Source organism: Saccostrea cucullata, unplaced genomic scaffold, assembly GCF_032062105.1.
Source record: "Saccostrea cucullata isolate Sc308-1 unplaced genomic scaffold, CSIRO_AGI_Scuc_v1 ctg1, whole genome shotgun sequence".
Lineage (NCBI taxonomy): Eukaryota > Metazoa > Mollusca > Bivalvia > Ostreida > Ostreidae > Saccostrea > Saccostrea cuccullata.
Genome location: NW_026920581.1, coordinates 797249 through 825077, shown reverse-complemented (window position 1 = coordinate 825077; position 27829 = coordinate 797249). Strand labels below are relative to the sequence as shown.

Here is a 27829-nt window from a genome sequence, read left to right as displayed (position 1 = left end):
AACTGATTTTCCGAACCACCGTAGAAAATTTCCTGAGCGCGGTCAATCGAACGCAGCCATATGTTATGAGGCTCTGGGGCCAAAAAACTTCGAGATTATGAAACCAACCGGAACCGCCCAAATGTAAACAAGACAGTGTGCATGTCTGACCTGTTTGCATCTGTTCTGTATCCCTTTTAATCAGTTTTACACACAAATAAGACACTGTCATATATTAAACATGTCATCAAGAAGAGCACTTCACTTTGTTTTTAAAGTTGGCAACAGAACAGAAACAGCCAAGTTCTACAGAGATGTATTAGGAATGCAAGTAAGTCTGCATGACATGTTTTAATTAAATTTATATGTTTTGCACAGTGATGCATGACAATTCACTGTTTATACATAATAATTATTTTAAGAGGAGAAAATGTAAGATTTATACCTGATACTACAGGTGCTTGGGGAAGGGACCCCCCCCCAATTCCATACACCAAGGGTTCTTTGAATTAACTTTTTAAAACAATATCAAAGAGTATTAAGTTTTATTTAAAAAAACTAGTTTTAGCTTTTAATTCTGGATTTTTTCAGTTGTAATATTGTGAATATGTCATAGAAAAATATAAAAGTCAAAGACCCGCGGGAGGGGGGTCTCCTAGCTGTCCCCAAGCATCTTGTACATGATACGTGTAAGTTTTGAATTTTTTAGCTCACCTGAACAGAAAGCAAATTAAAATGAGCTTTTCTGATCATATTTTGTCTGGCGTGCATCTGTCATGTCTCTCTATCTGTAAACTTTTCACTTCTCAAAAACTTTCATGCCATTTTTAGCTCATCTGAGCCGAAGGCTCAAGTGAGCTTTTTTGATCACATTTTGTCCGTCGTCCGTCCATCCGTCTGTCTGTCCGTCTGCCTGTCTAGCTGTCCATCCGTCTGTAAACTTTTCACATTTTCGACTTCTTCTCAAGAACCACTGGGCCAATTTTGACCAAACTTGGTACAAAGCATCCTTGGGTGAAGGGGAATTTAAATTGTTAAAATGAAGGGCCAAGTCCCCTCACAAGGGGAGATAATCCAGAAAAGACAAAAATAGGGTGGGGTCATTAAAAAATCTTCTTCTCAAGAACCACTGGGCCAGAAAAACTGAAACTTATATGGAAGCACCCTGGGGTAGTGTAGATTCTAAATTGTTCAAATCATGACCCCCAGGGATACTGCGGGGCCACAATGGGGAATCAAAGCTTTACATAGAAATATATAGGAAAGATCTTTAAAAATCTTCTTCCCAAGAACCACTGGACCAGAAAAGCTGAAACTTATGTAGAAGCACCCTGGGGTAGTGTAGATTGTAAATTATTCAAATCATGACCCCCGGGAGTAGGGCGGGGTCACAATGGGGAATCAAAGTTTAACATAGAAATATATAGGAAAAATCTTTGAAAATCTTCTTCTCATGAACCACTGGGCCAGAAAAGCTGAAATTTATATGGAAGCACCCTGGGGTAGTGTAGATTCTAAATTGTTCAAATCATGACCCCTGGGGGTAGGGCGGGGTCACAGTGGGGAATCAATGTTTTACATAGAAATATATAGGAAAAATCTTTGAAAATCTTCTTCTCATGAACCACAGAGCAAGAAAAGCTAAAACTTGTGTGGAAGCATCCTGGGGTAGTGTAGATTCTAAATTGTTCAAATCATGACCCCTGGGGATAGGGCGGGGCCACAATGGGGAATCAATGTTTTACATAGAAATATATAGGAAAAATCTTTGAAAATCTTCTTCTCATGAACCACTGGGCCAGAAAAGCTGAAACTTATGTGGAAGCACCCTGGGGTGGTATAGATTGTAAATTGTTCAAATCATGACCCCCGGGGGTAGGGCGGGGCCACAATGGGGAATCAATGTTTTACATAGAAATATATAGGAAAAATCTTTAAAAATCTTCTTCTAACGAACCACTGGGCCAGAAAAGCTAAAACTTATCTTGAAACATCTTGAGGTAGTGTAGATTTCAAATTGTTTAAATTATGATCATTGGGGTAGGGCGGGGTCACAATATGTATTACAAGGGGGAAATCTGGTAAAAAACAGAATGGTCAAAGATTCTCAGGTGAGCGATGTGGCCCATGGGCCTCTTGTTTTCTTTAAGTGGCAGGCCTAGAATTAAAAGAATTTGTTCTAATCGAAGGGCCAAGCACTCTTTTTAAAGGAAGATAATTAAGAAATTGGGAAATATATCGTATGAAGTTTATGTCTCCCAGTTTGAATTGATACATATACAAGAGTCTGCTCTATGTACAAATTAACAGTTTCTAAATTAAAAAGAGGCAATCAGACTGAATCTAAGCCACTGACAAGTAAAGTGAAAGTTAAAAAAACTATAATATTTAGAGCAGAAGGGTGTTCATGGAAATTGATCAATCATCCATGCCCCTCTTGCACACATATAACACATAAAATACCTGAATTAGCAAAATATCTATGCAGGTGGGATTCTTTACTCTGTAACATAATAAGAGATTGTCTTCAGGTCCCATAGTCACTGTTCTTTACAACACCAATGGTACCATGTATGTGGGATACATGTCTCAAAGCTGGACTAGCTCTGACAGGAAATACTTTTGCTTACTTGTATGTGCATGAATCTTTAAATTTCAGATTTTAAGACATGAAGAGTTTGAGAAAGGATGTGATGCAGCTTGTAATGGGTAAAAAAAAATTATCTAATTACAAGGTTTTTTTTTTTTTAATATTCAGAAAATTATCAAAATAAACTCACTTTTCAGAAGATAAATGTTATATGTGATATTAAAGGGTCAGATAATGGTAAGCACTGATTACTTGGCACTCTTTTCTCTTGTTTCTAGGCCTTATGATGGTAAATGGAGCAAATCTATGGTGGGATATGGTCCAGAAGATAACCACTTTGTGGTAGAACTGACCTATAACTACGGCATCGGAAGCTACCAAATGGGCAATGATTTCAGGGTAATAAATAAAGTAATCTTATTGTACAACTTTGTTTGATTATTATTATTTGAAAAAGTAGCCCCACCATTAACTTGACCAGAGCATAAACTTTGGAATCATTGTTGTTTATGGGTCACCCTTAATTACCACAAATTTACATCCCCTTCAATGTTTTTTTTTTAGTAAACATTATGATTCATTGAATCTACCATATAAATAGTAGCCCAGGAAATTATGTCCCCAATCAGGAATAAATAAAATTTTCCTTGCCCATAAACAATTGTGTGAAGCAAACTTTTAAAGAAACCTACAGATTCTTCAATTCTTGTTTGAATGCAAGTTGACTCAGAAATAATGAGATGGTTTTTGGCTCAATTATGAACTACAAGTCAACAGAGGATTTCATTTGATATGCAACTGTTGATGCAGTCTTTTAGGTGAGCACTATCACCCATGGTCCACATGTGATTTGAATGTATATTTATATTTACAGGGAATTACCATACAGTCCTCAAATGTATTGGCCAGTGCTAAACAGAATAACTACACAATCACACAGGAAGGAAGTCACAATGTGCTCACTTCACCTGATGGACACAAATTTTTTGTAGAAGACAAACAGCCTGATGGAGGTATGTGAAAGTCACAATTCACATTACTGAAGAAATGTGTGTCTTTTTAAATTGACATCAATTCACATTATGAGTATATTTCATTGCTTGTTAGAGTCACTGCATTTGTTGCTTAGGCCAAAATAAAAAATACCTTTGTTTGAATTGTTTCCCCTAACGCGACCGACCCAATTAAATCGCGCCGACTGAAAAGATTTTTTTAATAAGATGATTCAATATTTATTTTTATTGTTAACCAAGTTTTATAAAATACAATTTCATCAAAATCAGTTTTTATCAGAACGGCCGACATTGTTCTACTATGATTTTCAGGCCCTTGAAGATTGGTTGTTTCTTGAAGTTTGCTTTTAAATGGCATATGTATGATACTTAGCATTTTGTTCACAAACTGCTTTCTTTTGTACTTTTCTTATTTATAAAGGTAATTTTCCATTAAATTTTAGAATGTATTTTCAAAGCTGCAGTCAGAAAAAAATTGTTTACCTACCTCGACCCAACTTGAGAATTTAGGGTCGGATTAGGGGAAACAAAAATATTTTTAATTCCGGCCTTATAAACTGTTTGGTTTCCTTTCAATTTACTTTAAATTAATTAGAAACGTTTATACTAGCAATATGTATTAGAGTAATAAAATGGCTCAGTTGGATTTGCATCTTGAGTCATGGGATCTGTGTTGTAAAAAGAATTTTTGTTTCTACAAAATAGCTTGTAAATGGTTTCACTCTTTGGATGTTCATATCAACAAGCTAGACTTATTAAGACACTGTTGGTATATTAGAGATGCCCAAGCCCTCAGTTTAATAAACTTAAATGAATAATAGAGGTATTAACTTTGACTTCTTATATTGAACAGATCCAGTGAAGAAAGTTACACTAGCCTCATCAAATCTGAAGAAATCTTTAGGTAAGGTACATGTACATCCATCTGTCTGTCCATCTGTGAAACGTTCAGGGTAGAATTAATCATTTGATTCAGTGAAAAAGACTACATTTAAATCTAGTGATTTGAAATTTTATCAAATATCTGTTGGTGTTCCAAAACGTAAAAATTAGTTACACAGAGTCTGGATTGGATTTACATAAGAAAAAATAAGAACAATCTGTTTGAGGAAATAGTAAATGCTAGCTCTTTCTTTGTTTTCCTTCTCCCTCCCTCTATTGAAATTATTTCATATTTTGTATTGCAGATTATTGGTCAAATCTATGTGATATGAAAATTTATTCTCAAGATGATAAGTCTGCCATGTTGGGGTATGGTGATAATCAGGTAATGTGACAAAGAACAGGATTAGTTTGACCCAGAAAAAGCATTATATCACCCACCGCTCCATTATTCATGAATACAGATATTTATTTGTCAAATTGTATTTTCATCCCTATAATTCTAACACACATATCTTGTTTACATTGTAGTGCAAGCTTGAATTTGTTGATATTGGTGCTAAAGTAGATCATGCCAAGGCTTTTGGGCGAATAGCCTTCTCCTGTCCAAGGGTCCAGGTAAAACAATTAAGTGATTTTAAAAAATCAAAAGTATGGATACATTATTTTACAGTTTTATTAAATTAAGTTGGTAAAGGTATTAGTCATATTTCAATTGCTGAAGTATGCAGCTGTGTGTATAAGATTTTGATATTAATCCATCTGACTTTAAATTTCAGTTAGCTGAGATTCAAGAGAAAATGAAAGCTGCCAATCAAATGATTCTGACTCCATTAATCAGTCTGGACACTCCGGGTAAAGCTACAGTAGAAGTTGTCATCCTCGCAGACCCGGTAACAATCTCATTATCATTCAACTTGTTGTAGCAAATTCATCCCCCTCCCCATTACAATTTGATTAAGGCTGAAACACTTTATATACACTAAGTAATACATAAATGGTATATAAGTCATTGGTATTACTGCTTAATTGTAAATGTCAAAAACAAAGGAAAACATTTAAAATACAAATTATAGTTATCCTGTTGGATTTTTTTGCATAAATTTGTAGAAAAAATCTAAAAAGATAACAATGTTTCTATTACCTATACACCTGTACTTTGTTTTTTATAAAAAGGTGTCTAAAGGGAAGTTATAAGTAACACCATGTCTTTTCCTTGAGGTATTGTGAATCTGAATCCTCAGAGCTACAGTCCCATCAGAGATGTCTTAAAAATAATCACTGTAAAAGTACAGAAATTGCTTTTAAACATTTGGATTAATAAAAAGGAATTTTGAACATTTTTGTGAAGTTTGAAGTACTAGTTGGTTCTTTTCTGATTGACTTTAGGATGGCCATGAGATATGTTTTGTTGGAGATGAGGCTTTTCGTGAGCTGTCCCAGGTAGACCCACAAGCTGACAAACTATTGAATGAGGTGGGTATATAACTTTAGAATACTTGTTTTGATTGAAGGGTATTTTTGGGGAGCTGGTTTTGTGTACAGTCTTTCTAGGTCATAGGTGGAAAATTTGTTCAGAAGGATTTTGTATATGCTCAATATAATATTCAAAGGAAAAACTTTTTCAACTTTCATGTGCAAGTGCATTATCCATGAAGCTGATTATTTTGACTTAATGGTACATGTACTACACTGCACTCTGGATTGAGAAGTAATCTATAGTATATAAGGTGAATGATAATCAGAATATTTAAGTTCATGCAACTCTATGTAAGTCATACTAATAGACTATACTAATTATAGTGTTTCTTCAATTAGAAACATGCATTGACACAGTGGAGAATACAGTTATTAGTGTGATTCTTCACTATCACTAAAAATGTGACTGTTTAATATATAGTTTGTTGCAGAGCATATATGGATGAAGTTGGACAATACACTACTCATTTTACATCTATGTCCTAACTTCCCCCACCCCTCTCCTCTAACTACAGGGCCTTCAGGAGTGAGGGCAAATCATCATAGAAATGCTAAATTTATTCCACCAACCACAAAATTGTTTTAATAATTAGATGATTATGATGAATAGTGAGTCTTCTAGTGAGTTCTACAAAACTAATGAAAGTAATACCAAAGAGTTTGAAGCACAGGCACTAAAACTTGGTCAAATTTTTGACCCCCTAGTATATAAGAGCTTCAATATACACTAGGGGGTCAAAAATTCAAGGTGAGTTGGACACATTCCAATACCAAATATATCTTGAAAGTCTTCTCTACTTTTGGACATTTAGTAGAAAAATCTTTGATAACTATTAAGCAATTTGCCGTTTGCCCAAAATTGTGAAATTCATGACAAAAGTTGCAGTATATCAACAAGTAAAATTATAAAGTACTTTATGATTATGAATAGTGTTTGATTGAAGTTGTTTGTTTACTTTATACTGTTGTATACTGTTTGTATCACTTCATGTATCAATATTTCATCATCATGTGTAAAATTTTACAGAATTTTCAATTTAAATTACTATGGCAACATAAATCAACAAAATCAAAAACACAAAACTGATGTGGCATTTTCTTGACATTAAGATACCAATAAAAAGGTCTATGTCTATGAAATAATAAACCCCAGACAAAAAAAAAAACAAAAACATAACTATCGTCTCATTGTATCCTATATTGAAATTCAACCATATTTTGATTTTTTAAAAGAATGTCTATTTTTCCAAATCTGTTCTTCCCGTATACAGCAGCATACTACGAAGTAATATTGAAATCAGAACATTTTTTTTTCGGCTACAACACTTGGAAAAATACCTTTCAAGCCCAACTGTAGTGAAAATAGCCAAAATAATTAATTTAAAAGAATTCCCTCCATGGTTTTAGTCCGATGTCAGAAATTCTAGTCTTTTTACTGATGCACATTTTATCTGTTTATTAATCAGAGCTGTAATCGGTTAATTACAAAGATTTTTAGATGACATTTTATCGAAAAAAAATTAAGATCTATGTCAAAGAGACGCATGAATATTGAAATGATTGGGTGGATCAAACAATTCTTTTTTCTTCCTTAGATATGGGCACTTTCTTACAGATTTTTACTGAAAAATGCAACGTTATTTCATTGAATTTTTTTGGAAATGCACAGCTACTGATGGATGGGTTCAACCAACAAATAAATGTATTTGCAACCGAAATATGCAACTTGTTCAGTGGTTTTTTGAAAGACAGACACTCATATATTTATTGTATGGAATATCCAACGGATATCTAAAGCCAATACGGTTTGGTCGTTGATACTATATTTAGGTCGAAAACACAAGACGCTAATATTTTTGTAAGTAAAAACTGTACCCTATTCATATCATGGCATATAAATAAAATAAACACAAAACTGCACTTTGGGTTATATAATTTTATTCATAGACACATATGCTAACATTTTAAGCCCATATTTTTTTAAGTTTCAATAAAGTTTGCAATAAATTAATAAATTACATCTAAATAGGTCGAAAATACAATACGCCAGGATATATGAAGATATTCATCTGTTGATCTCAATTGGTGCAGATATGAAGAGTCAAACTTACCAAGCTATAATACAAACATCAAATCTATTTTAGCAACAGAAGATACTTCCTGTAAATCACAGACTTCACTCAATCTGAGCAATTTATGGTGCTAATTTGAATATTCCCTCCTACACCCTTTATCAAAAACTTTATCTATTATAAAGAATAGAAGCCATGGGCTTTTTGACCTGACATTCCCAAAAGTTTTTGCTATCAAGCTCGCCATCACAACAACCAACAAATAAAGATTTCTAAGTTACTGTACAGAGCTAGAGCAAATAAAAGTAATGCTCTTTGATTTAATTTTGATTTCACAGTCATCTCATTTGAACAATCTTTGGTGCAAATATTAAAAAAAAGTCACAGAAGCTTCTCTTATTATTGCATAGGCACAAAATTCATCATAACTTTAAAAATAATCCAGACCTTTTCCTCCCTCCCTGAAATTGTGGTAATGTGGAGCATATTAATTTGAGTCTATCTATCTACCCATACATCATTCTTTTTGCTTTAAAACTTTCATTTCCAGGTTGTACCTCTAAAAATCCCTTAGTTTCTGAAATAAAATAACATACTTTGACTTGATGATATGAGCTAGGTACCGTTTTGGTATTCACTGTCAAAAAGTGATATCACCTATTCAAGTGGTGATATCACCTATTCAGATAAGTGATATCACCATTCAGATATTGAATAGAATATCAAATATTTGAATACGTGATATCACCTATTTTGATTTGAATTGGTGACATCACCTATTCGAAAAGGTGATATCTCTTAATCAAATAGGTGATATATCACCTATTCGAATAGGTGTTATCACCTATTCACAATATCATTTTGAATAGGTGATATCACTTATTCAAATAGGTGATATCACCTATTCAAATTATTTATGGAATAACAATGGCTCCCAAGGCTATAGGTCCCTTAATCTTATTTACTTCCACTTTCGTTTTATAACTCATCGTTCTAGGAGACAATGGATTACAGTTTTGCATTTAATTTTAACCAATCTTGGTTTTTGGTTTTCTTGTTTCTAGAGAGCATTCATTATTTATTGTTATAAGAAATTCAAATAGGTGATGTCACCTATTCGAATTGGTGATATTACCAATTCAAATTGGTGATATCACCAATTCAAATTGAATAGGTCATATCACTTATTTTGAATGGGTGATATCACCTTTTCAGCACAAATAGGTGATATCACCTATTCATTTCCAATAGTTGATATCACCAATTCTAATAAGTGATATCACCTATTCGAATAGGTGATATCACTTTTTGCAAGTAAATACCAAAACGGCACCTCATATGATAAGGACTTGGCATTTACATTGGAATTTTGTATCATAACTCCCGAAGTTTTAAAGAAAACATTATTGATTTTAAAGTAAAATGGTCTATGTTAAAATATAAAAATATAGTTTCCAGATGATGTTTAGTTAGTTTTGAGATTTGATAGTAAGTTGACAATTCTTTCAAACTAAAGACAGACTTCTGTTGATTTAAGATCAAAGGTCAAGGTCACATAATCACAAATGTTTGAAATGGTATTTCACCTTTTTTCAGATGCTAGATAGATCTCTTAAAGTACTTAACCTCTGGAAAAAGGTTTCTTGTTGTAAATTCATATGAATTAAGAAGACCTGTTGATTTTGAGTTTTAAAGATGAAAGGCTCCTTTTAATTCATCTTTTGTATAAAATGGTTTCCAAACTCACTTCAATACTGTCTAAACATGATGCTCAAATTGTTTCTGAGATGGAAGGATCAAAGGTCAATTAATCTTGTTCTCTTTGAACCTTTGAAATGAAACTTAAGTTGATGACATTTTCTAATTCAAAAAAGGCCAACTGATTCAAAGATAAACTGGTGAAAGGTCAAGGACACAAATTTATATATCATAAGTTATTATTCATCACTACCATGGTATAAACTGGTTTCCAGATTAAATTCAATACTGGATATATTAAAAAAAACTTCTCCAATTGATTCTGAGATGAAAGGGTCAAAGGTAAAGGTCTAAAATTTATAAATTAAGAGATGAAACTAGAATATATTCTAAAGTTAACTTATGGAAAACATATCTCATGAAGAGAATTGCAAGATATTAGACCAAAACAAGATATGTACAATTCTTTATATGGTGAATGTACACTCAAAATAATAAAAGTCTGTGTAGAGTATGTGATTTACCGGTAATCAAAACTCAATACATCATCTGTGCTGTTATTTACTGTTGTTCCACATGGAATTGGCTCTTTCATTTGCTACATGGAGTAATGAGAAAAAAGATCACAAAATTATCACCCGCCTCCGGCAGACTAATTGTTTTATTCTTGTCATGAGGTTCATAGGTTTGAATGTGGATCCAAGAACTGATCATAGGAGAGTGTATTCTTTGATCTCTGGCTTGACATTTGTTTCTGATTTACTTGCTAAATCACCATTTTTATATCTGTAGGCCATCGCAGCTGATAAAAGTGAGGAATGGTTTCAGAAAAAAGGCATATCAAAGGCTGCAGGGTAAAACCATCAAGTATACAAACACTACCTGGAGCTGTTGATACAGCAGGCATTGCTCCACAGATATTGTGATCATTAGTATATTTTGCAATATTCTGTCTAGTCTTTCCATATATTCCTGTTAGAGATGATATTATTATAAAAGATGATTATCTTACAAATAATCAAGATTGTATAAATGGAAAATTACACTACTGTTATTTTTGTTTATGATTACATTGGTTGATTTCACAATGATAGACATATTCTATACAACAAGAAAGCTAGTGTCTTTTCATTCCTTTTGAAACCATTTAGCCTATTGAAAAAATGAATTTCCCTAAATAATGCCAATAACTGTGATTGATATGAAATTCCTATCAGATTTGAGTCTAAATCCTTTATATTTTTGATTTCTATGTTAATTTTAAGTACATGTTCATTTTCAATAAATATTGAAAAAATGGAATGCTAAGCTTTTTAATTCAAAACAATATTTGTTTGTGAAACACTGATGGCCCCATATGGCAGCTTATGGCAGGGGTTGAATTTTCTCAAATCCATGTCAATCTCCAAAGCTCAAAAGTGTTGGTACCCAAAGGAAGGTCTTGTTACAAGAGATAAACCTATGGAATATGAAAGCCCTTGTTCTAACTTTTCAAAAGTTATGACCAAGGTTAAAGTTTTTAAAAAGTGGGTCAAACTCTAAGGTTAAGGTCAAAAGGTAAAAAATATTTATACTCACTGAAAGGTTTTGTCACAATTAATACACATGTGAAGTACAAAAGTCCTAGCTACAAATATTCAAAAGTTATGGCCAAGGTTAAAGTGTGGTATTTTTGTGTAAAAGTAGGTCAGACTTCAAGTTCAAGAGGTCAAATTTGGTGCTTCCCGAAGAAAGATCTTGTCACAAGGAATAAACCTGTGATATATGAAAGCCATAGCCAGGCCCACTCAAAAGTATGGGCAAGGTTAAAGTTTTTGCAGACATACAGACGGACAGGGCAAAAACTTTATACAAGTACCCCCTAAACTTAGTTTACTGGGGCATGAAAATAAATGTTCTACTTATTAACTTGATCATACAAAGAATAAGATTTCAAATGTCAGGTATGTTATCTGAAAGACACCAGTACAGGTAATGTGACCTCAGAGACTTCTGGTTGCGTGGTATATTGCATTGTGCCCAGCTTTCGCAAAAGCAAGGGGACATTAAATTTCATTTGTCTGTCAGTCTGTAGTTCTGTCCTTCCGTCACAAAAACTTTATCTTTGGCCATATCTTTTGAATTAGAAGAGATAGGGCTTTCATATTAAATATGTATATTACCTGTGACAAGACCTTTCGAAATCTTAATGATTTTTGACCTCGTGACCTTGACCTTGAAGTTGGACCTACTTTAAGAATTTAAAACATTACTTTGATTTGGCTATAAATTTTGAATGAGAAAAGATGGGGCTTTCATATTAAATCTGTGTATTGCCTGTGACAAGACCTTTCTAAATACACTATGATTTTTAACCCTGTGACTTTGACCCTGATATTTAACCTACTTTTCAAAAATGTAATTTTTAGGTCACCTAAGTAAACTCAGGTGACCTATTCTATCTGTTTTCATCCGTCGTCGTGCGTTGTGTGTCTTGTGTTAACATTTGAACATTTTTAGCTTCTTCTCTGCAACCACTCAACCAATATCCACCAAATTTGGCATAAAGCATCTATGGGGGTAGGGATGAATGAATGTAATGACCATGAGTCCTCTACCAAAATTGTGAAATTCATGGCCCCAGGGTCAGGGGTGCTAGGGCGGGGCTCTATTGATTATGTAGTGAAAATGCATTATTTCTATAAAAATCTTCTTCTCTGCTCCTGGGTATTAAATAAACTAACTAAGTACATAGTTATGATGAGGAAGAATGCCTCTTCCAAAATTGTGAATTTTATGGCCCAGGGTCAGGTGTTCTGGTGCTAGGGTGAGAGAAAATGCAGAAATTCTATGAAAATCTTTTTCTCTGCTCCTGGGTATTAAACAAACTAACTTAGTATATAGTTATGATGAGGAAGAATGCCTCTTCCAAAATTGTGAATTTTATGGCCCCAGGGTCAGGGGTTCTGGTGTTAGGGCGGGACTCTATTGATTACATAGTGAAAATGCATTATTTCTATAAAAAATCTTCTTCTCTGCTCCTGGGTATTAAATTAACTAAGTACATAGTTATGATGAAGAAGAATGCCTCTTCCAAAATTGTGAATTTTATGGCCCCAGGGTAAGGGGTTCTGGTGTTAGAGGAGGGGGGCTCTATTGCTTATATAAAGAAAATGCAGAAAGTCTTTGAAAATCTTTTTCTCTGCTCCTGGGTATTAAATAAACTAACTTAGTATATAGTTATGATGAGGAAGAATTTTATGGCCCCAGCGTCAGGGGTTCTGGTGTTAGGGTGGGACTCTATTGATTATATAATGAAAATACATTAATTCTTTGAAGATCTTTTTCTCTGCTCCTGGGTATTAAACAAACTAACTTTGTATATAGTTATGATAAGGAAGAATGCCTCTTCCAAAATTGTGAATTTTGTGGCCCCAGGGTCAGGGGTTCTGGTGTTAGGGCGGGACTCTATTGATTATATAGTGAAAATGCATTATTTTTATAAAAAATCTTCTTCTCTGCTCCTGGGAATTAAATTAACTAAGTAGATAGTTATGATGAGGAAGAATGCCTCTTCCAAAATTGTGAATTTTATGGCCCCAGGATAAGGGGTTCTGGTGATGGGGGGGGGGGCTCTATTGCTTATCTAAAGAAAATGCAGAAATTCTTTGAAAATCTTTTTCTCTGCTCCTGGGTATTAAATAAACTAACTTAGTATATAGTTATGATGAAGAAGAATGCCTCTTCCAAAATTGTGAATTTTGTGGCCCCAGGGTCAGGGGTTCTGATGTTAGGGTGGGACTCTATTGATTATATAATGAAAATACATTAATTCTTTGAAAATCTTCTTCTCTGCTCCTGGGTATCAAACAAACTAACTTAGTATGTAGTTATGATGAGGAAGAATGCATCTTCTAAAATTGTGAATTTTATGGCCCTAGGGTCAGGGGTTCTGGTGTTAGGGCGGGGCTCTATTGATTATATAGTGAAAATGCAGAAATTCTTTGAAATTCTTTTTCTCTGCTCCTGGGTAATAAACAAACTAACCTAGTATATAGTTATGATAAGGAAGAATGCCTCTTCCAAAATTGTGAATTTTATGGCCTCAGGGTCAGGGGTTCTGGTGTTAGGGAGGGCTCTATTGATTATACAGTGAAAATACATTAATTCTTTGAAAATTGTCTTCTCTGCTCCTGGGTATTAAACAAACTAACTTAGTACCGGTATATAGTTATGATGAGGAAGAATGCCTCTTCCAAAATTGTGAATTTTATGGCCCCAGGGTCAGGGGTTCTGGTGTTAGGGCGGGACTCTATTGATTATATGTGAAAATGCATTATTTCTATAAAAATCTTCTTCTCTGCTCCTGGGTATTAAACTAACTAAGTACATTGTGAATTTTATGACCCCAGGGTAAGGGGTTCTGGTGTTAGGGAGGGCTCTATTGATTATAAAGAGAAAATGCAGAAATTCTTTGAAAATCTTTTTCTCTGCTCCTGGGTAATAAACAAACTAACTTAGTATAAAGTTATGATAAGGAAGAATGCCTCTTCAAAAATTGTGAATTTTATGGCCCCAGGGTCAGGGGTTCTGGTGTTAGGGCGGGACTCTATTGATTATATAGTGAAAATGCATTATTTCTATAAAAATCTTCTTCTCTGCTCCTGGGTATTAAACTAACTAAGTACATAGTTATGATGAGGAAGAATGCCTCTTCCAAAATTGTGAATTTTATGGCCCTAGGGTCAGGGGTTCTAGTGTTAGGGGGGCTCTATTGATTATATAGTGAAAATACATTAATTCTTTGAAAATCTTCTTCTTTGCTCCTGGGTATTAAACAAACTAACTAAGTATATAGTTATGATGAGCAAGAATGCCTCTTCCAGAATTGTGAATCTTGTTAAAAAAAGATTGTGAATTCTATGGCCCAAGGGTCAGGGGTTCTGGTGTTAGAGCGGGGCTTTATTGATTATATAGTGAAAATACATTTAATCTTTGAAAATTTTCTTCTTTGCTCCTGGGTATTAAGCAGATGAACTACCTATATAGTTATGACGAGCAAGGGCCATTCTTCCTGAATTGTGAATTTCAAGACCCTGGGTCAGGGGTACCATAGAGCGGGTGGGTGGGTTCTACTTATATACTGAAAATGAATTAATTGATTGAAATCTGCTGATTGGTATTAATCAAACATTTTGAAAAGCAAGGGTGCCTTTTCCAAAATTGTTAAATGTGTCAGGTTCAGGTGTGGTAGTGGCACTACTGATTATTGCTGAATATTACTGATTAGTCGAAATGCATTTTTTGTTCCCCCTCTCTGTCTATGGGTATTAAGTAACCAAAGTAAGCATGCTATGTGTATAGTTATGATAAACAATGGTGCCTCTTTCAAAATTGTGAATGTCATGATGTCTTTTTCAAAACATGAACCAAATTCAATTGTTGGAAAGTTGTTGCATGATGCTCAGGTGACCTATAAGGCCCATGGGCCTCTTGTTCCTTATAACTTTTGATTGAGAAGAGATAGGGCTTTCATATTTGACATGTATATTACCTGTGACAAGAAATTTCCGAGCATGCTATGATTTCTGACCCCTTTACGTTCCGAGTCTAAAAATATCAACTTCGCCACTTTTAACCAAAATTGGTACAAAGCATCCTTGTGTGAATTGTGTGTGTGTGGAAGGGGGGGGGGGGTAAAATTGTTGAAATGAAGGACCAAGCCTCCTTGGAAATGGACATGCATAATTAAGAGAAGACAAAAAATGGATGCAGTCTTTAAAAAATCTTCTTTTCAAGAACCACTGGACCAGAAAGCTGAAACTTTTGTGGAAGCTACCTGGTGCAACATAGATTCTAACTGTTCAAATCATGGTTCCTTGGGGGAAGGGTGGGGCCACAGTAAGTAGTAAAATTTTTACACTGAAATATAACAGAAAAAAATCTTTAAAAATCTCTCAAGAACTGTTAGGCAAGAAATGCTGAAACTTATATGCAAACTCTCTGACATAACGTTGATTTTAAATTTTTCAAATAATGTCCCAGGGGGGTATGGTGAGGCCACAATAAGAATAACAGGAGGGAAATCTGGTGAAGAACATCAGGGCCAATGTAACTCAGGTAAACATTGCCCATATGGGCCCCTTTGTTAATTTCAGGAAATATCCAGATTGATTGAGATGACAGATAGCAATATCCTGAAGCTCTCAGAAGTGCATATAGTAACAAAAAAGAAAGGATCATTCTCTATAAGGCCGTTTTGCGGCCTACAATGACATCAAATTTTCAGATAGTATTTTTTCCCTTAAAAATTGCATGAATCACTAGGCTTATGTTCCAATTTAATGATAAATATCGGTTGGTTAATGATACAAGAGTATTTTTAATGATATAGGGTCACAAAGTAAGGTACTGTCGGTCCGTATTAGCATTAGAGTAATGGGAAAACTCAAGAGGGTGGCTGTGTTAGATAACTCATACGCATGTCATAACCACCTTTAACCAACACCAAAATTTGCATGTAAATTTCTAATAAACATAAAAAGTGACTACCAAATTATGAGTTTGGTTAAAGGTGGTTATGACATCCAAATAAAAACTTTTCGCTTCATTTTTACGATATTTGCAGAAAAAGCTAACTACTCACAATGAAGAATATCAGCTTATGTAGAGTATTTCTTTTAATGAACTTTTGGTTAGAGTACAATTTTCTGATGATTTACTAAGACTTATATCAGGTATGCATATTTACTAAAAATAAATGTGAAATTTTTACTTAAAAAATTTAAAATCAAAGGACTGAGAGGACTGGATGTCATGAAATTACAAGTGGAGACGTTTCATTGAAATGTCTAATAAAAATTAAGAAATAAAAACTTTTATAGACTGTAAGGTGTGAATATGAGTTATCTTTTATATTTATAATGATAGTTTAGTTTATCTTTATATGCTACTTCTCTGAATTCCGTTATGAGTATTGCAAATATTCTTTGTATTTCCTAATGAGTACTGTATATCTTCTAGAAATGATAAAAGCCATCTTTGTTGAAGCGGTAAAATGCATTTCCTATTTGTGTTATAGACTTTTTTCCTATGGGTACACACATAATTTTTATATGGACACTTCCGTACGAGTAACATGTGATCCATATTTTGTTAACTGAATGGGTTTATAGACAGGACTCAATCTATGCATCACACTTCTTTGATAGCATCGATATAAGTTACGAGAACAGTAGTCCTGTCTAAAAAAAATAAAATGGTAAGGAGGAGAGGGATTCCTATATGTAATATGTAATTTATAATTGAATGTTGCTTTACCCCATTTAAGGATTTTTCAACCAGATAAAGAGATCATCCACTTAAGGTCAAGTGTTTATGCACAGTTGCATTACTGACCAACGCCTAACGCGGGACGGGACCTTTTTCAAAAAGATAATATCCTAAAGACCCATGATATTCACTTTAAATGCTAAAGACTTAGGTAGGGAACTGTCACTATCTGTATAAAACAAGTTTTTGACGCTGCACTAGGAAGGAGACTGAATTTAACCCACAGGTTTCAAGCGTCCGAAAGGAGCATCAAACCCTTAGGGTCCATTTTGTACCTGGGATGTTGTAGAATCTTAAGTCCATATACTAGTATATACGAAAACTTCTGATATGCATAGTTGAAGGAACTGTTAAATTTCTACTCCATTTTATGTTGTGAAGTTAGAAACGGTGGGGGGGGGGGGTCTCAACTTTTATATATGTAAATACATCAAGTTTCAATGGCATTTTTAATTAAATATATCATGCAACACGAGTAATTGAATAAAAGCAAAGCTGTTTTACGACGATATTTCATTTCACTTAGAGATGTATATTTTAATGTAACCGCTCTGAGTTACATGTATATATATTGACTATTAACATGCAAATGGATAGTCAACATGTACTTGCATTGATGTTTTTTATGCTGTTAATTCTTTATTTTTTGCAATTGTTGAATTTCTTTTCTTAATTACCATTTCAGTTTTATTTAATCACAATCAAAATCCATTCATTGCTTTCAACATTTGATACATAACTTTTATAGGTCAATAGAAACTCAGAAACCTCATTTCTAAAATGGTTATTTTATGCGTAAAATAAGTAACACATCTATAGAAATGATATACAATTATATTATAATTATATATGATATATTACTATTAATAAAATACTAATCAAACTTTTTTCAGCATCATACAGTGTGAATTTCGTAAAGATTTACGTTCAAAATATGCAAAATGTGGATGCATCGGAATTCTTGTCATAAAAAATATATTGAACCTTAAATTTATAAAATATTCCACTTCATTACTTATGTCTGATCTATTTCCGACATAAATAAACAAATTTTGATCATTTACAATCAGAAATATGCATAGAAACTTGATTTGAATAGACCCACCCTCAATTTTTCTTTAACTGACGGCCATTTTTTATTTCTAAATCACGTGACTTAGATGATCAATGTTGATAAACAAACATCAAAATCATGAACTAGAATGATTATAGTTATATAAAATCACATTTTAAAGTGATTTTGTCGTAGGCCGGAAAATGGCCTTATAGAGAATGAACCTTTATTAAAATAAAAAGAGCTTCCATAAACTTTACCCCAACAAAAGTTAAAAAGAAGATTTTTTCAATGACAGATTTTATTTGTATGTTTATTATGCAGAAAAGATGCAGAGAAAATCATGATTCTTCAGTACTATATGGCCACATAAACTTTTGATTGCAAAATTGAATAAAAAATTATATGATCTACGTGAAGTCTATTGTCTAAGCCTTCTGGAATTTCACCACGGCAGAAACACCGTTAATGGTCATAGTCTGCAATTAAAAAAAAAAATAATGAAAAAATGTTAATTATGTTGTAATATTATATTCTTATATAAAATATTCAAACAAAATCATTGCAACATTTATTCATACATGTGATTAAAAAAGAAATATATATTCATTTGCTTTTTTAAGAATGATTAATGTGCACTCATAATACCTTTTGGTTGATAATCTTTAATACTGTGTATCTGACTGCAGTTGATTATTTTCTAATACTCACTGACTGCAGTTGATAATTTTGAAAGTCTATATGATAGAAGTTAGTTATCTTCTGAAACTTACTGACAGTAGTTGATAATTTGCCTATACTTACTGACAGTAGTTCATTATTTTCCTATACTGACAGTAGTTGATTATTTTCTTATACTGACAGTAGTTGATTATTTTCTTATACTGACAGTAGTTGATTATTTTCCTATACTCACTGACAGTAGTTGAGTAGTTTCCTATACTTACTGACAGTAGTTAATTATTTTTCTATATTAATTGTCAGTAGTTGATTATTTTCCTACACTCACTGACAGTAGTTGATTATTTTCCTACACTTACTGTCACCGTAGTTGATCATTTGCCTATACTTTCTGACAGTAGTTGATTATTTTTCTATACTGACAGTAGTTGATCATTTGCCTTTACTTTCTGACAGTAGTTGATTATTTTCCTATAGTTACTGACAGTAGTTGATTATTTGCCTATACTTACTAACAGTAGTTGATTATTTTCTTATACTAACTGACAGTAGTTGATTATTTTCTTATACTTACTGACAGTAGTTGATTATTTTCCTACACTCAATGACAGTAGTTGATTATTTTCCCACACTCACTGACAGTAGTTGATTGTTTTTCTATACTTACTGACAGTAGTTATTTTCCTATACTTACTGACAGCAATTGATTATTTTCCTACTCACTGTCAGTAATTGATTATTTTCCAACACTCACTGACAGTAGTTGAAAATTTGCCTATACTCACTGACAGTAGTTGATTATCTTCCTACTCTCTTTGACACTAGTTGATTATTTTCCTATACTCACTGTAAGTAGCTGATTATTTTCTTATACTCACTGACAGTAGTTGACTACTTTCCTATACTTACTGACTGTAGTTGATAATTTTACCATTCTCACTCACAGTAGTAGATTATTTTCCTATACTCACTGTCAGTAGTTGATTTTTTCATACACTCACTGACAGAAATTGATTATTTTCCTACACCCATTGACAGTAGTTATTTATTATACCATTCTCACTGACAGTAGTTGATTATTTTTCTAGACTCACTGACAGTAGTTAATTATTTTCCTACACTTACTGACAGTAGTTATTTTCCTATACTTACTGACAGAAATTGATTATATTCCTATACTCAATGACAGTACTTGATTATTCTCCTATACTCACTGTCAGAAGTTGGTTATTTCCCTATACTCATTGACAAAAATTCATTAATTTCCTATACTCACTGAGAGCATTTGATTATTCTCCTACACTCACTGACAGTAGATGATTATTTTCCTATACTGACTCACAGAAGTTTATCATTTTCCTACATTTACTGTCAGTAATTGATTATTTTCCTACACTCCCTGACAGTAGTTGATAATTTTCCTACACTTTCTGTCACAGTAGTTGATTATTTGCCTATACTTTCTGACAGTAGTTGATTATTTTCCTATAGTTACTGACAGTAGTTGATTATTTTCCTATACTGGCAGTAGTTGATTATTTTCCTACACTCACTGACAGTAGTTGATTATTTTCCTACACTTACTGTCACAGTAGTTGATTATTTGCCTATACTTTCTGACAGTAGTTGATTATTTCTCTATCCTGACAGTAGTTGATTATTTTCCTACACTCACTAACAGTAGTTAAGTAGTTTCCTATACTTATTGACAGCATTTGATTATTTTCCTACACTCCCTGACAGTAGTTGATAATTTTCATACACTTACTATCACAGTAGTTGATTATTTTCCTACATTCACCGTCAGTAATTGATTATTTTCCTACACTCCCTGACAGTAGTTGATAATTTTCATACACTTACTGTCATAGTAACTGATTATTTTTCTATACTAACTGTCACAGTAACTGATTATTTTTCTATACTCACTGTCAGTAGTTGATTATTTTCCTACACTCACTGACATTAGTTGATTATTTGCCTATACTTACTGACAGTAGTTGATTATTTGCCTATACTTACTAACAGTATAGTTGATTATTTGCCTATACTTACTAACAGTAGTTTATTATTTTCTTATACTAAATGATAGTAGTTGATTATTTTCTTATACTTACTGACAGTAGTTGATTATTTTCCTAAACTCACTGACAGTAGTTGATTATTTTCCTATACTTACTGACAGTAGTTGATTATTTTCCTATATGTACTGACAGTAGTTGATTATTTTCCTACACTTAATGACAGTAGTTGATTATTTTTCTATACCCACTGTGAGTAGTTGATTATTTGTCTATACTTACTGACAGTAGTTGATTATTTGTCTATACTTACTGACAGTAATTGATTATTTTCCTTGTACTCAATGACTGTAGTTGATTATTTTACCATTCTCACTCACAGAAGTTGATTATTTTCTTATACAATCTAATTAATATTAGATGTTAGATCCGCTCACATACTCGCTACACTAACATCTAACAACATCCAGTAGAGGGTCACATCAGAGGTCAAATTCTATCAACCAATCAAATCGTCGCCTGCAAAATCATTGAATATTGGTGAAGCGAATATGTCTAGAGTTGTTCCGAATTTGACCTCTGACATGACCCTCTAAGGGATGTTGTTACATGTTAGTACCAAATTTGACCTCTGACGTGACCCTCTATGGGATGTTGTTAGATGTTAGTTCCGAATTTGACGTCTGCCATGACCCTCTATGGGATGTTGTTAGATGTTAGTTCCGAATTTGACCTCTGACATGACCCTCTAAGGGATGATGGTAGATATTAGTTCCGAATTTGACCTCTGACGTGACCCTCTATGGGATGTTGTTAGATGTTAGTTCTGAATTTGACCTCTGACATGACCCTCTATGGGATGTTGTTAGATGAGTATGCGAGCGGATCTAACATCTAGTTTTAATTAGATTGTTTTCTTGTACTCACTGACAGTAGTTGATTATTTTCTTATTCTTACTCTCAGTAGTTGATTTTTTCCTAAACTTATTGACAGTAGTTGATTATCTTCCTATACATGTACTTACTGACAGTAGTTGATTATTTTCCTATACTGACAGTAGTTGATTATTTTCCTATACTGACAGTAGTTGATTATTTTCCTATACTTACTGACAGTAGTTGATTATTTTCCTATAGTTACTGACAGTAGTTGATTATTTTCTTTTACTGACAGTAGTTGATTATTTGCCTATACTTACTAACAGTAGTTGATTATTTTCCAATACTTACTGACAGTAGTTGATTATTTTCTTTTAATGACAGTAGTTGATTATTTTCTTTTACTGACAGTAGTTGATTATTTGCCTATACTTACTGACAGTAGCTGATTATTTTGTAATACTTACTGACAGTAGCTGATTATTTTCTATTTTTCTTGTGATTGTGACAACAATATCTCCTGCCTTCTGTGTTTCTGTCATTTCTTCTCCATTTAATGTGACTGTGCACTAAAATTCACCAAAAAAGTACAAATTACTAACTTGAAGAAGTACTGTGATCCTGCTGAGGATGGGATTTAGATGTAGATACAAATACAATGTTATGTTTAACTTCAATCACCAACTCAGAACATCTTAGAAACTTGTCATCTTTATTTAAATGCAAATGTAGAAGCCAAATATTAAATGTGATGAGCATACCGTACGTGAAAACTTTAGCGAAAAGCAAATTTCGCGATTTCTCCTTCAAAATTGGTATTTTATTTTTAGCGAAATTTAATTTTAGCGCTTTTAAAAATGCTTGATAAAGAATCTTTAATTAATGATTAAAGTTAATATTTAGCGATATTCAATTTTAGCTATCTCAGCATTCTCGCTACTAATGCCAAAATTAAATCCTCGTTAAAAAAAATTCTACGTATACGGTATATTGAACATTTTTAAGAAAATTTTAAGAAAATGATCAATTGGTTGTATATTTAAATTATATCTTGAAAAACTTCTGTACATTGGTTATCTAAAAGTAGCATGCAAATTATTTGCATGTTCATTACAAGCAGATCCTTTCTATCAAATTTTTTATTTTTAGAAATCGGGCCACTGGGTTGGCATAGTCGATTATATTTTAAACCTGTACTGCAAGTATTATATAATTTATTTTGAAGTTTTTTTTATTCCTTGATATTAAGCATTTAGCAAACACGCATACTTTATATGTGGTGACAGTAAGATATTTATTAGTCTTGAGCTACTTAAAAAAAACTTTTTAATTAAATTTTTGTTCCCAGAGCTCAAGTGTGTATAGTGGTGCAAAGTTAATAATGTATTCAAAATGCTTTTTAAACTTTTAATAATTAAATAATGAATATCATTTCTACTCCTAACTTAGGAAAGGGGATCATGATTAATATGGTACTTGAAATAAAGTTGTCAGTTTGTAGAATTCATGTCACGTGATGGGTTCAGAGTTCCCATGATGGTCTGAGTTGGTCATATCAAGAAAAACTTGTGATATTCAGGTGATCTTCAAGGCCCATGGTCCTCTTTTGGATCATTAGTCCAACCCTAGTATCTAAACCCTTGACCTAATGGTGATTCATATTTTAATCAGAGGCATACTGAGGACAAATTAATCATCAGTGATTATTATCATTCAGTGAACACGTGATGGGTGTCCAGTAATATAGAGTTTTGATGTTCCTTAATGGTTTCATAGTCCCACATCCCTGATTCCTTAGAGGAACGCCGTTTATTTTAAACGTTTGGTTTCCTTTCACTCGCATAACAGAAATTCTAGTTGTAAACTGGAAGGAGAGAGGGGCTCAAAATAGCAAATAGGACCAGAAAATATAGTTTTTTAGGATTAACTTTGCTAATTCATCACCGCATTATTATTAGAATGTTTCCTGTTCAGCATTTTGTGAACAAATAAATAGAAAGACTCTGAAGCAATTGAAACTCTACTATAACGAGCTAACTTCCAATGCAGAGAAACTACGATATTTCCATTGTCTGAAGTAGAAAATTTAAATTATTTTAAAGCCCATGATGCTATGTAAAAATGCAATAATTAAGAGTTTAAAAACAATCGACAAAAGCCTGCATCTCTCGTGCATCTACTCCAGCGTGCTAGGGGTTCACGGCGAGATACTTTGGACTTGGTGCCGCGTGCGTGGTCTACTTCAAACCGATAGCTATAATTAACATGCAAAATATCAACCACAGCACAATTGACTCAAAGATAAAAACTGGCAAGATGGCAAAAAAACTATATGTTCTGAGATTTTATTTAATGCAGGTTTTATTTGTCAGAGATGTTCACCCTATTCTGCAGAAATTTGAAGAGTTTTTGTTCGTTTTAGCTTATCATTCGTAATATAGTACTTGCATGCATGTTGATCATTTCTTATTACGTACAATTGATAATTTTGAGATAAAATGAATTTTGATTGTTCCTTTAATAATCGTCATGTATATGATGTCAGAATAAAAGCAGTGTAATTAAAACCAAAACTGGATCCCTTTCATTGCTAAATACATATATTTTAAAGACGACATGGAGCATACCATCCTAGAAGCATAATTTCTGGAGCTTAATCCGTAATCCGTATTTTGAAACAAATATCTGTAATAGTAAGACTGCTCCAATTTACTCTGACGAATAGAATATTTTGATCAAGTTACATGTAAGCATAGTTTACCTTCAGAGGTTGTCCTGTGAGACTAAACATTTTAAAAACATTTTTAAAACATTTCCTCTTCTCTCTATAACATTTTAAAAACGTGAGACGGAATCGAATTCTTCGCCTAACTTGAAGGTGGAATCTTTCATTTTTTCGCCCACCACTGTTTTGATGGTCCACGTATCGCCGCTGTTGCTTATCTCCATATTGGGCTGATTCTTACGAGCGATTTCTCTCAAATTTTCTGGCACGCCTGAAACAAAATTAATAAAAAATATATTTAAAAATACTGGAAATATTTTAAAAAGAATTTGAAAGCAATTTTTACCTGCTTTATTAAGTTCTTTACAATTCCCTTTTGTCAGAAAGGCCCTATACCACAAGACTAGCTACCCCTTTCCATTTTCCAAACTGAATTTTATAAATTTCCAGCCAAAAAATTTTCACAAAATAAGTATAAATGTATAGAAAAAAACTATCTGGGGATAGTTTTATCTTTGAAATTTATATTTAGATCTAAATTACTAATGGTCGACTGCATGCGGACGTTTTCCATAAACTGAATGAAATGAAATTCCAGACAAATTTGTCTAGCATGTGAAAGATGTATGTACGAGGTTTAATTAATAAAGCTCCCCAGAAGAAAAACCCTCTCCAGTGGCACTGCCCGACAAAGTCAGAACACACGGGGGAATCTGCAGATTACCGATATAAACAAAACTGGCCAGTGTGCTGGAATGTGTAAATATATATGAATCGTGTACGTCAATATATCATACGTACGTGTAGCTTGTAGCATCGGTGTCAAAAATCGAGCTCTTAGCATATTTTAGTAATATTCATAATGCAAAATTTCCATTTCGTAGATCGTGTCCACTTTAAGTATGTAGGGGGATGGAATGATTAAAGTAGCTCAGGGAATCGGAAAGAATGTAGGGGGATGGAATGATTAAAGTAGCTCAGGGAATCGGAAAGAGAGAGTACCCGTGCCTGGGATGTTGTTTAGCGTATAAACAGATGGTTCTTTCAGAGAGTCGTGTATATTTATTTAACTAATGTACGGTGATAATTATACGTCTTCACAATTATTACTCAAACCTCAGCGCGAATCATAAAATTATTGATTTATATATCCCAGAAACTTATGTGTGTGATGTGTTTTTGTTTAATAACTAGAGTATAAATTTAAACTTTGTATCGAGAGAGAAAAAAGGGGATGGGAGAGAGAAATAAGGGGGAGGAGAAAGAGAGAAAAATGGTTAGAATGTCTGTAACATGAGAAGACTGACCGCTTGACCCTTTTTGTGTCATAATGGTTTATATTAGTTACATGGCCCCTGGGTGAATGACAAAATACCTGTAAAGGTCACATTAGCCCAAAGCTTAAAGATAAAATAAAATTATACAGGAAAATTGTTAGAAATGCAGATGAAAGCATCATGCGTGGGCTGCACTGTACTATAGTCCTAGAGATACTTAATACTATAGTACTATAATCCTTAATTGTATCAAATGATGCCATATATATATATAATGTGATAATTATATTTTTACACTGGTGAAGTACAAAAAACAATAATAATCCCTTTACAGGAAGTGATGGTGTTAGAATAAAACCTATTTTATCAGAACTGTAACTACAAAGTTCGAGTATTAAGATTGGGATAACACCCCCTTCCAAAACAGTCTCAGGAGTTTAAAAATCTAAGTTACAAAAAAGTTGATTTATTTTTTCAAAGAAAAAATCGAAAGTTTTACCTGAGATAGTTTTGTATCCATGCATTGGTTTTTTTTTGGCGGGGTTAAACATTGATGACTACTTAGTGTTACACAATTCAATGAAATAAAAAATTAAAATAAAAACTAAGTATACAAAACATTCATACCAGATGCTTCCATATAATTCTCCATGTTATCGGCTGAAACATAGCTCCATTTTCCAACTAAACTTGCCATTTTCGTTAGCTGAAGAAGAAAACACCTCTGCTTCTGTAGCCTTTCTGTTAGGTACGCGATATGCTCTGGTATATTGAAGGCACTGTGTAAACTTTGGCTCGGCTGTTGAAATCTGTGTGGCATTCAGTATGATAACGTATGGGCTTCATCCATGTCCACTCCACACTCACTATGGAGAGAGAGAGGGAGGGGGGGGGAGAGATGAGAAGGCGTGCTCCTGGCGAAATAACTTAACCCATCTGTTGATATTGCTTAGATTCATGTCAGACATAATATTAATCGAACTTAAAAGAAAATGAATTTAAAGAAACATCGACACTTTTAAATAAAATTCATTTTCAAAGAAGAATCTGATTTCGTGGTATTTTTTGCCCTTAACCATGCGTAAAAAAGAGTAGAACTACAGTCTCCACAGAGACTTCTGACTTATTACATGCCTTTGGCATGTAAATTGAAATCTATAGTGTATTCATCATTTTGCAATCAATCATAGCATACTTAATCATTCTTCACACTTTAACAGGCCAAGTTAATTAGATCGAACCTTTACTTGCATTACTTTTTCCTACTTCAGTTACATTGTAACAGTGATTTCTGTTCATTAATATTTTAGACTGCATTGTATCGGAGAAAATTTTTCCACATATAGTCTATAATTAAATAAATTATAACATAAACAGGACTTCGATTTTAACGAATGCTTTTGTCATGTGTATTACTAGAAATAGGAATTTCTATGACCCCCCCCCCCGACCCACCCAAGAAAAAAAATTACGTAGAGGGATACATAAACGATTATACAAGCTATTTTATTGATTGGTGTTGTATTGATTTCAGTCCAATGCTACTTTTTCCTTTACCATACGTAAAAACCAGTAGAACTACAGTCTCCTCAGAGACTTCTGAGTTATTACATGCCGAAAGTACTCATTTCCCTTTTTTACACGATGCCCGCCTTGCACATGCCTATGACTACCGTATCACCCTATCCCAGTGACATTTAGATACGATATCTGGTGTCCTTCTTACATGTCTAACCAATGATTGAATTGTATACTTAACTGCATTTAAAGCACGTGTCTGTATGTGATTTTGTACTGCACACCGCGGCAAACCCGTAACTTTATCAACTATCGATTCAAGTTATCAAGATACGATAAGTAAATAAATAGAAAATGTATTAGGAAATTTAAGTTTACAGTTTGGAGAAATAAATTTTTATATAATGCATGCTGTATGTTTGTGAGAAAGAAAGCAATTTAAGATAAAAACATTGATACATTATTCGAACAATTCAGACTCATTTTTGTGAGTTTGTACGTTCAGTTACTCAATTCCTGATTTTCAAGACCTGAGAATCGGACTACCTTAAAAAATAATGAAATACATAAGTTGTGAAATTGGCGGCTGTTTATCATACTGATAACAATTTTGCTTCATTTGAATAAAAATGATCAAAGTGTAGTTATCT

The 27829-nt window shown here is 33.3% G+C and overlaps 2 protein-coding genes across 2 annotated transcripts; one reads left to right on the top strand and one right to left on the bottom strand.

The window, feature by feature from the left end:
* Positions 1-106: 106 nt before the first annotated feature.
* Positions 107-11015, top strand: LOC134252136 (glyoxalase domain-containing protein 4-like). The gene is made up of 10 exons (XM_062734577.1): positions 107-310; positions 2639-2688; positions 2848-2968; positions 3444-3582; positions 4436-4486; positions 4770-4849; positions 4996-5082; positions 5244-5357; positions 5854-5940; positions 10506-11015. The coding sequence occupies exons 1-10, from the start codon at positions 221-223 to the stop codon at positions 10569-10571; spliced, it is 885 nt and encodes a 294-aa protein (XP_062590561.1). The 5' UTR covers positions 107-220; the 3' UTR covers positions 10572-11015.
* Positions 11016-18361: 7346 nt separating this feature from the next.
* LOC134251748 (fatty acid-binding protein, adipocyte-like) lies at positions 18362-26449 on the bottom strand. The gene is made up of 5 exons (XM_062734166.1): positions 26289-26449; positions 24504-24655; positions 24421-24441; positions 22127-22228; positions 18362-18557 (listed from the first exon to the last, which is right to left on the bottom strand). The coding sequence occupies exons 1-5, from the start codon at positions 26356-26358 to the stop codon at positions 18507-18509; spliced, it is 396 nt and encodes a 131-aa protein (XP_062590150.1). The 5' UTR covers positions 26359-26449; the 3' UTR covers positions 18362-18506.
* Between the last annotated feature and the right edge of the window lie 1380 nt (positions 26450-27829).